This window comes from Diadema setosum, chromosome 9 (genome assembly GCF_964275005.1).
Source record: "Diadema setosum chromosome 9, eeDiaSeto1, whole genome shotgun sequence".
NCBI classification, from domain to species: Eukaryota; Metazoa; Echinodermata; class Echinoidea; order Diadematoida; family Diadematidae; genus Diadema; species Diadema setosum.
In genome coordinates, this window is record NC_092693.1 from 17,199,550 (window position 1) to 17,210,091 (window position 10,542).

The window sequence follows — 10,542 nt, forward strand, 5'->3', positions numbered from 1 at the left end:
GTGTTTTCTTGATATCTCGCAAAAAGTTAAAAGCCCAATTCTCATCTCCACCAATACTGTATCACCCCTTTAAGCTGACAAGCAAAAAGCAAAACAAAGCAAAAAACAAACAAAAACAAAAACAAAACATACCTTACCGCGCTCACACTTCAAGAAAGTGGTGGTGGTGGTGGTGGGGGGGCATAGAGCTCTATTGTAATACAGCTCTATGGGGGGGGGGGTGACAAAAAGTGGTGACACCTTGTGTTCCTTTGTATGGTGCAAAAATTACATGGCCGGTTGCGCCGGCCATATAATTAGCATAAACATCTCATATACTAGCTAGCTCAAAGCTGGAAAAGAAGGGTAACACATTTTCAAGGGTTTTCTATGAACAGGAATCTACACCAATTTTTATGTTTTTTTAAACCATTTTTTTATGGGGGTGCAGCTTATGCGGATAATGAACACAAGAGGGCGACATAAAAGGATACGGCACTGAGAAGATCGATCGACCTTTTTTTCAGCGGTGTCCGCGATCCGATCCGTGTCAACTACAACTACAGAGTATCTTTGCATGGGGAACCTCTTTGCATACATGCATATTATGAGTACTGTACTCGGTATACTGTCCATCCGTGTGGTTATATAATTGGACCTCAACAACGTCCAAAGAGGAGATGGTGTGACTGGGCTTACAGTCAAGGAGCTTGATACAGTCGGGAGCTACCGTGAACAGTGAAACTGACCCAACAAAACATGTGACTGTAAGTACTGGTACTTACTCTTTGACTTAAAAACTTCACTAGGCAGTAACTGTGACAATAACTACGACCAGCCCCACAACATGACATGACAAGGCCAAGGAGTGCCCCGGGGGCGTTTTTTTTTTTTTTAAAGGGAAGGTAAACCCAAAGAGCAATGTGGATTGAGTGAAAGCAGCAACATTAGCAGAACACATCAGTGAAAGTTTGAGAAAAATCGGACAATCGATGCAAAAGTTATGAATTTTTAAAGTTTTGGTGTTGGAACCGCTGGATGAGGAGACTACTAGAGGATATGACGTATGAGTGGACAACAATACAAAGAAAATATAAAGAATATTCAACAAAAATTCACTTTTCTAGAATTATGAAAGAGCAGTGGACCAACCGCTTTCAGAAAGCAGGGGGAATAATTGCTACCCTTAACATATGTCAATATTAAGTTGATGGAATTTGTAATTTTCATGAAAAATGGATTTTTGTAGTATTTTCTTTATATTTTCTTGATATTGTAGTCCACTCATACGTCATAACCTCTAGTAGTCTCCTCATCCAGCGGTTCCAACACCAAAACTTTAAAAATTCATAACTTTTGCATCGATTGTCCGATTTTCTTCAAACTTTCACTGATGTGTTCTACTAATGTTGCTGCTTTCACTCAATCCACATTGTTCTTGGAGTTTATCTTCCCTTTAAGACGGCACAGATTGGGGCATGGCGCGTGTTAAACCTATGGGAAAAACGTTGGGTTAGGGTTTTTGGTTATGGTTAGTAGGGATAGGGTTAGGGTCAGGGTTGGGGTTAGGGTTAGGGTTAGGGTTAGGGTTAGGGTTTGATGGTTAGGGTTAGGATTAGGATTAGGGTTAGGTTTAGGGATAGGGTCCCCGATAGATTTTTAGTTTCCCCAATCTGTGCCGTCTAAAAAAAACACGCGCCCCGGGGCTGTGACCACAGAACTCTAGAGTTTTGTGGCTGAGTTCTGTGGCTGTGACACGAAACCGTAAATGGCGTAGCCCCGGGCGGGGCGCTCCTTGTACACGTGTGGGGACACAAGCTAGTTCTGGTAGGCCTACGCCTGCAAAAGTTGTCATATTTCGCTCCCAAATGTGAACGGATGCCTAGGAAATGTGCGGAATAACGCTGTAATAACAAGATATTCGATGGGTAACGACGAAAATGCGAAATATTAACCAAAAAGGTTCAGTCTCAGAACTTTATTCCCAAACGGGGTCAGGCTAAACTCGGACTCGGGGATAACTCGGCCTTGCTCTGACGGCGGGCTGGGTTGTATTGGTTGTCCCTCTGCCCTGGCTCTGGTATGGATTGTATGGTAGCCCTAGGCCTACTACATATCGACCACCCTTATTGAAACCGACCACGTATAATTCGCGCACTGAACACTTATGTCTAGTACGCACTTCTCTGCGCGCAAAGCACATAAAAATGGATTGGCTTTGAATGTAGATGAGGATGGTGTGGGAAAACTCGATAATTCACTGTTCATTTTCGAATGAATATTTTCACCGAATCGTAATGACAGCACAATGTAATGTCTATGGAAGTTTCTAAAAGGCTTCTAAAAAGCTTCGTACAACACGGTGTTCAATACAACTCGGTTTGCGTGCATTGTCAATGCAAAAACAGCGGTCGATGTTAATAACGCGATTTACCGCGGGGAGCTGAAACGAGGCCACGCAAGTTCGTCGGCAATATTTTTGCACTGAAACTTTGAATCGAAAAGGGAACAACGGCATTTGATAGAGCTGGATTTTCTCAATCTATACGCACATCACCTAGGTGATGTGCGTATAGGCTTGAGGACCGCGCGCTGTCCATTTGTTTTGTACAGGATTAGCACGCACTTTCCTGCACCGGGACCGGGCACCGGGACTATGTTCCTTTAAAGTGAAAACATAGTTTTGGTAAGGGTTTGAAAACCCGTCTGGCGCCATTTCATATTTGCTTGTAATATATCAAAAGAGTCTACAAAGAAACTTACCTGGCTGACGCGATTTGCCAGGATGATGAGTCGTTTTGGAGTATTTTGAGAAAAATAATAAAAGTCGGAAAACCGACTTTTATTCCAGAACTCAAGGATCCAGACTAACTCGATCTCAGGGAAAACTCGACCCTATTTCAGACAATTTACACGCAGTTCGTGATCGCCATGTACCGGTATTCTACTGTATGGTACCCCTACTACATATCGACCACCCTTTTTGAAACCGACCGCGTATACATTGGCGCACAGAACGCTTAGTATGCACTTCACTGCGCGCAGAGCACATAAAAATGGATTGGCTTTGACTTTTGATGGGGATGGTGTGGGAAAACGCGAAAATTCACTGTTCATTAATGGTTTTAATCAAGGACAAAATTTCGAATGAATGTTTTCACCGAATGGCAATGTAATGTCTATGGAAGTTTCTAAAAAGCTTCGTACAACACGATGTTCAATACAACTCGGTTTGCGTGCATTGTCAATGCAAAAACAGCGGTCGATCTCAATAAGGAGCTTTACCGCGGGGAGCTGATACGAGGCCACGCAAGTTCGACGGCGATATTTTTGCACTGAAACTTCGAATCGAAAAGGGAACAACGGTATTTGATAGTGCTGGATTTTCTCAATCATGTAGGTCAAGTTTTTACATGAAAGCATGTGTTTCGCAATGGCATGGATACTTATACACGGCGCTTTCGTGGCTATGTATGTACGTGTACTGGATGGACGGAGGTCAAAATACACCAGTCCGAAGCTTGCTTTGTAAGTTCGATGTAAACGACAACTGATAGGGAATCTTTGAAATATTGTTGTGGTATTTTGGTAGATTTTTTGTGTAAAATATTAGCAAAATCAAAAATCAAAGTCCCTGCCCGATTATCCAGTGAAAATAACATGCATTGGAAATGTTTTTGGGAGGTTCCCGATTATCAGATGCCCGATTATGCGATGAATACTGTACTGTGATGTATGAAATCGAAGCTCCATTTTTTACTTTGATAAAAAAAAAAAAAAAAAAAAAAAAAAACCTCTGATATTACATGGCTCAACAGTATAATATTTTTTCTCTCTTGTGTAGCCTGTTTGGGCAACAGCTGTAATATTGGTGGACTGAAATCTATTTTGAGTCTTAATTGCCCTATCAGTCTACCTTGGTGGCCAAACATCAACTGTGATGATTGTACTCTAGGGCTACCTACCAGAGTATGAGGTCATAGCCAATTGCAATCTCAAGCCCTGGCTAATGCAATATGTGATGTTAAACTATTATTAACAAAGAAGAGAACCATTCCCTTTTTACTCTTGTCTTTAACTGGCTGATAAAACTTTAAGCGTAGTTCCAATCACTAATGCTGAAGCAAAGTTTGTCCTGCTCTAACTATACCAAGCCCAGTCACTGTATAAATCGCGACAGGGCTGTACCTGAGTGGCCCACACCACAGAGCAAACACAAAGCAAATTTTACAATCGCGTTGAGTTTTGATACTTGACATTATTTTTTGTCACTTCAAACTCATTAAAGACAATCTTCATTAATGAGACTATGTTATTGATACTGACATACACAATTAACAACTTACCAAATATGAATATTATATGCAGCATTTGAGAACGGACCAAACGGTACATCTGATATTCGGTAGGTCACGCGATCTGAATGCACTTTTAAAGGTCACGCTGTCGACTGTGCTGCTACACTCAAGCAGCGCACACACGCAAGAGATTGTTGCACTTATGGTCACGCACGTGCGTGCATAATTTGCAGAGAGATCAACGCGCCATTTTGAATTCTGCAACGATGAACCCCGACGGTCAGGGATTGCGCTAGAAAGTGTCTTTTTTTTTTTTTTTGTTCCATGGACTTATCACGAGAGCTCTCTATAGACCTTTGTACCTTTTGTAATATAAGCATGCACTTGACGTGAGTAACATATAAAGTTTTAAAAGTACCGGTAACATATAAATTTTTATAAGTTTTGTAGTTGTGTCGTGGTTCCTCGATGTGATGGCGAGGCCCCGCTTGTCTGATACCGTGCTTTGCACGGTGTCTGGTCGAGCTAGTCCTGCTCATGCATCTCCTCTGAAGTAAATGTATGGATCAGTGTATTTGAACTTGTTCTTCATATTTGAAAAACTAATACACATTTTCTGTTTTGTTCTACAGGAACACTGACTGGCTTTCTTCAGAAATCAAGGGTGGAGCCGAGAGAACTTTCAAAATGTCGGGGAAATTTCCATCGTTTCAAAGTGTCATCAGCTTGGAAAAGACAGCATTGGACAGTTGGATAAGTTAGTCACCAAGATGCATTTACATGTGTACCTTAATCAATTTTTGAAGTTAAGACACTGCAAATGTCTTAATACAGTGCAGTGGGGAAAAAAACACACACAAAAAAAAAAAAAAAAAAAAAAAAAAACAGATCTCCATTTGTAACAGGTTTTATTTATCAACTGGAAATACATTTGTTGACCGTACCTGCATGACTTAGATATTGAATTCTTTCATGCTCTGTGAACTTTGTATTCCCAGTTGCAAAGAGTGTGATACTGACATTTTTGTGCGTGAATGTGTGTGTTTGTGTGTGTGTGTGTAGGCCGGGGGGGGGGGGGGGGGATTTTGTAAGTGGTTATCCATACTAAAAAACACTTAGCTGTTCACTTAACACCGACATCATAATGTTATGATTATTCCACACAGCATCAAAGACCCCGTTTACAGTGCGGGGCCGGACTCAATTGTGACCTCAATTGCGCGGCCGAGCCTCGCAATTTTGTCCGTTTACACTGCTGGGCTCAGCCGTGCTTTTAATTCAAACCTTTCAATATTTTGTCGTAGTGTCGCTCTGCTTGTAAACAAACGCAATTTGGTATTGTCTGGTTTTCAGACCCTTTGTCAACTGAATTCCGTGGCCTTTGCCGAAGGACAAAAATCCTTTGCAGGACAAAACCACCTTAAACTATACTAGTTTTCGACGTTGAGGGGGTTAACATCCTGAATAGCGAAATATACAGGCAGAGGGTTTGGAAGCCAGACTAAAATTGGCCGCGCATTTGGCCCAGTTTGCGTTTACACTGAATTAAGGCCGGGTTCGGCCGTGGCTCAGCCGCGGCTGAGACCACCTCCAGAGCGAGGCCAAATGCGAGGCCAATTTTGGCCTCGCATTTGGCCTTTTGCGCGTTTACACTGAAATGAAGGTGGCACTGTAAACGGGGTCCTAGCATATGTTTTAGCAATGCACTGTGCTGACTGATAAATTGAAATGAAAAGTGAGCTGTAGCCTATGACATGAAAAATAATGTGGTCCTGACCTCCATGTTGTATCAAGTTTCCCCTGTATTTTAACGGGATATGATTTGCAAGTTACATACATTAAAATATTGATTGTGGAGCCCTCAGTAGAAGGATACTTTTATTTTCTTAATTTTGAAGCTGGCTATCTATCCAATACAATGATATGACAGTGTGGACAACTCAATTACTGGTATGTATTATGCCAAGCTTTGCTCAGGCTGACATACCGGTAAGTGCAAGTATTCAGTAAGTAACAATGTTTGATGCCCATCCAGTAGAGTACCTTTTCTTTCTCGTCTTTTTTTCTTTCTTTTTTTTTTGGGTATGTATTAAAATTCGTCTTGAGTAAAGTTTAGAATGGATCCTGTGTGATGTTGCAGTAATTTTACCCTCTATTTATGGGACTACTGTCAAACCAGAATCATTCATGGCTTTCGCGCATTGGAGGTGGCGGTTGTTTTACCTGGCAAGAAACTTTTGCAAATTGGCACCTGGCATTGAATGCGTTGTGTGTAGACAAAAACTTTCAAGTGTATTTTACTTTCACAAATCTTAGCTCGTTATGTAGTATATGAAAAGTTCTGCTTTTACAATGCATGTATTATGTGTCTCTTCCTTGTCCATGCAGAAATGTGGTATCAGATCTTCCTCTGGCACCTCTTCTCTTCCTTCCTCATTCACGCTGTGGCAGCCATCGTGGCGTTCTGCGCCCTCCGCAAGCACAAAATCGGCCGCCTCTACTCCCTTCTCGTCATCCTCATGGGCTTCCTCGGACCTATCACTGGTGGTATCCTAAGCAGTGAGTTTTGCAGGGAGCGTATGCCAAAGAGTAGAGGTCTTGCAAAGTATCGGGTGGGGGGGGGGGGAGGGGGAAGGGGGTCCTTGAAATAGAACAAGAAAGAGAAAAACACAAATTTGAAACATGCAATTGTCAATTGCAGTATAAATGGAAAACGAAACATCATTGTACATAAGATTATGTACATTGATATTTGTTTGTCCTGGTGTAATCTGCATGAGAGACAAAATTTGATATTTTTGTTATTCTTATGATGCTAGAAGATACCAAAAGTAGTTTTGAAAAATAAAACCAGACACATCCCCCCCAAAAAAAAAAATATATATATATATTCTCATTATAAAAGCAGAAATCCCTTATCCCATTCCTTACAGGAACCTCTTATACCAGGTTCCTGTGCCATTAACTGATATTTACAGGAACCTACATTTGTAGTACAAATGTATACCAGGTATACCAAAATGTAGACAGGAGTGAATCGCCTAACATGATTACAACCACACACTCTTATATCCCATTGATGACAACCTATGACACGAATCAGTGTGACATTGCATGTTGTATGTCACAGTGCATGCACTTTTGCCCTGTTTAAGCATTCAATATGAGTTAAAAGATTATTTTTCAAGGTAATTTTTTCCATTTGTTTTTGTAATTTTCTCTTTGATTTATCCAGGTGCAATCATTGCTGGATTATTTGAGACTACCGAAGTGACGATGATCCCATTGTGGGCCCTTGTCTGTGGTTGGGGCCAGACTATTATGGTTGCTGTCATCTCCTTCTCACGCATCCTGGGAACATTATAATCTCCTCAAGCCACATCTTAGAATGCAGCTAGTAAGATATCCACAAAAGGGCAATGTCCACATGCCTGGTCTGCATGAACTCTGAGCATTGCGATACCTTTATTAATATCTTTAGTAACAGGTAAATTTGCTCATTTTGTGCATTGTGGATTATTTTGAAAGACCAAAGGACAATGTGTCTTGATGTTAGAGATCAGTGCACTTGAATGGGTGAAGAGTCAGCTGTCCAGGCTATCATGGGTATGATTTTATCTTTTTAAGTGAATTTATTTATACCAGAGCTAAAGATAATGTGGTAATGAAGGGCTACAAAGTGCTATGAAGCTTTGATGGAACTACATGCCTTTAAGACGAAAGGAAATGATATTGATGTGAATTAGCAATGGCTCTTTGATAATGCCAGTCTATCTTAAAAGTTGTTGTTTTCACATTATCCTATATGTACCATATCAGTACATTGTGCTTTGTATCAAGCATCTTGGGTGTGGAAAACTGTTACAGGTATCAATTTTCAGGTCAAATTGATTCACAGTCTGCAGTACAGTGCACTCCCGTTATTAGTAATGAAATTCCACTTACAACAAAGTAAAAATTCAGGCCTCAACATCATCTGCTCTATGCTTTTTATTGTTTATTTGTTCGGTTATAACCAAATTTCGATATAACGAAAGAAAAATGCCGATCCAGAGGACTTTGTTATAGCGAGAGTCCACTGTAATATGGAAAGTGCTTTATTCCTTTGATTAGAGTAAGGAAGCTTTTTTTCATGTATTTCCTTCCATGTTATAAGTTGTTTCTACCAGATAGCAATGACTTTGATATCTCTCTGACATTTGATGGAGGCTCTGCTTGAAGTTGAGTGAGTCAATTTTTCTGCCCCATTAGCTGTCAGATAGAATCCATAATGGTACATATAGGACCATTGTGACCAAGAAGTTCAGGATGACAAAGATTGTGCAATACTATTGCAAGCATAGCTTATACTGGTCAGACTGTAATACATGTACAATCATCCTCACCCAAGTCAAGTCCAAAAAGAAAGGGGAGAATACTTTGACTTACATGAATTTCAATTTACCCAATAGACTTGACACATGTGTAGATGTATATCCATGTGGGGTAGATTCTTTCCTGACTTAGCCATTTGTTTTGACTTGTGTGAGGTCAACTGTATTTGTATGGACTTGATATGATTTTTAGTGATTTATGTACATGTACCCTATGATCAGCTACATGTTTCTATCTCCATATTTCCTTTGCTCTCAGTTCAAGAAGGTTTGTCTATTTATTACACCAGTACAATTTGTACGTGACGTACTCTGAAAAGAAATAATGTTGTAATAATAACACTTTTACCATCTTTACTGCCTATTCAATGTCATCTTTTTCTTCTTTCTTTCTTTTTTGGTCTGCTGGTACAGACCATTTTGCATCTCCTAAATCAGGGAAATGATTTGATTTATTTTAAACCTGATGATTTGAATTCATATTTATGCACATTTTCCTGTAGGAACTTGATTTAATTGACAGTAAACTGGATGCATAAATTTCTGTTTGGACCCACACCAGAGGCAAAGAATATACACACTAGTAAAGGTTGGCAAACTCCATTGCTTTTCTGATGAGATGCATGTAATAATTATAGCATTGTACAAATTGTGTGATTGTTATGTAATTTGCAGTCTCACTCCTGCAGCTCTGCAGCACTTTGTCCCCCCCCCCCCACAAAATATGTTACAACATGTTGATTGTATTTATGCGTGCTTGTACAATTTCTTGTGTTCATGATTGAATGAAACAGGAAAACTTTGTACAATATTTTTGTCATTTTGTTAGTGTAAAGGCTGAGCCTATATGATCATGAAATTAAAATATTAATACATGTACATACAGTACTGTATATATACTGTAAATAAATAATTTTGAAATCATATTTGCTGCATGATTTCTTAGTTGTTCCACTGTTGGAAGGTTGAGTAGTAAGTGATATTTTGAATGATACATGTACATGTATATGCTTGAAGAGACACCTTTCCGATGTTAATATTATTGTAGTTTCATACATACATTGTACATGTGTACTATCTTTTTATTCAGTGTCCCATTTCTGACTAATATGCAGAAGACATTAAATATCAATAGTGTGGAGCAGACAGAATCTAGATTTGTAGTGAATTTTCAGTTCCTTACACATCAAGTGTGGACACTGTTGGGAGTGAAGTGGGCTGTTTGAAATGTTTACAGTTATAATTTCATGACAGGGGCTGCCAAATGCCCCCCCCCCCCTCCAATACACACTGGCTGAACACACACGCACACACACACACACACACACACACTAATGACCACAACAAAACCAATGGCTTTCTATACGGTTTGGCCTAGAGATTTCATTGAAGCTGGCAGGCTGTTTTCTCTTGACCCAATCCCTAACCACAAACACTACTCATCATTCACTTTCCCCACCCCCCCCCCTCCGATCCACAGCTTCACCCCCACACCAAACTCTTCTGCAGCCCCTGCATTACATGTACTGACATATGCCTGTCACTTGATTTATTCTGATTGTCTCCACTTCTATGAATGGGAGTGTTCCTTCTTCAATCCTCAGACTGTTAATACTGTGTAAACAGGTAGGGGCTATCTTAATTTACTACATGTATGTGTACATGCATGTGTATAAAAGGAAAAGGGTGTCTCCTTTCATTAAGACAAAATTAATACAGAGAAGTCTTGACCAGGTGATTGATGAAAACAGGTAATACTGTATTTGTATGTGATAAAATCTCATTTCTGAGAATGGGAATGTTTGAAGTCTGAATTAATGAACCATCACAGACCAGACAATACATTTTAAGAAAGAAACCAAGGAAAAAAAAAACAACAACAACAACAAACA

At 40.0% G+C, this 10,542-nt stretch overlaps 1 protein-coding gene across 1 annotated transcript; it reads left to right on the plus strand.

The window, feature by feature from the left end:
* Positions 1 to 600: 600 nt before the first annotated feature.
* LOC140232778 (transmembrane protein 170B-like) lies at positions 601 to 9,771 on the plus strand. The gene is made up of 4 exons (XM_072312892.1): positions 601 to 746; positions 4,910 to 5,034; positions 6,666 to 6,836; positions 7,513 to 9,771. The coding sequence occupies exons 2-4, from the start codon at positions 4,965 to 4,967 to the stop codon at positions 7,641 to 7,643; spliced, it is 372 nt and encodes a 123-aa protein (XP_072168993.1). The 5' UTR covers positions 601 to 746; positions 4,910 to 4,964; the 3' UTR covers positions 7,644 to 9,771.
* The last annotated feature ends 771 nt before the right edge of the window (positions 9,772 to 10,542 follow it).

Bases quoted from the DNA above. Each gene is read 5' to 3' on its own strand.
- LOC140232778 (XM_072312892.1), top strand. From the start codon at position 4,965: ATGTCGGGGAAATTTCCATCGTTTCAAAGTGTCATCAGCTTGGAAAAG. The intron at 5,035-6,665 runs GTTAGTCACCAA...TTGTCCATGCAG, and splicing joins AGCATTGGACAGTTGGATAA to AAATGTGGTATCAGATCTTC. The intron at 6,837-7,512 runs GTGAGTTTTGCA...TGATTTATCCAG, and splicing joins CACTGGTGGTATCCTAAGCA to GTGCAATCATTGCTGGATTA.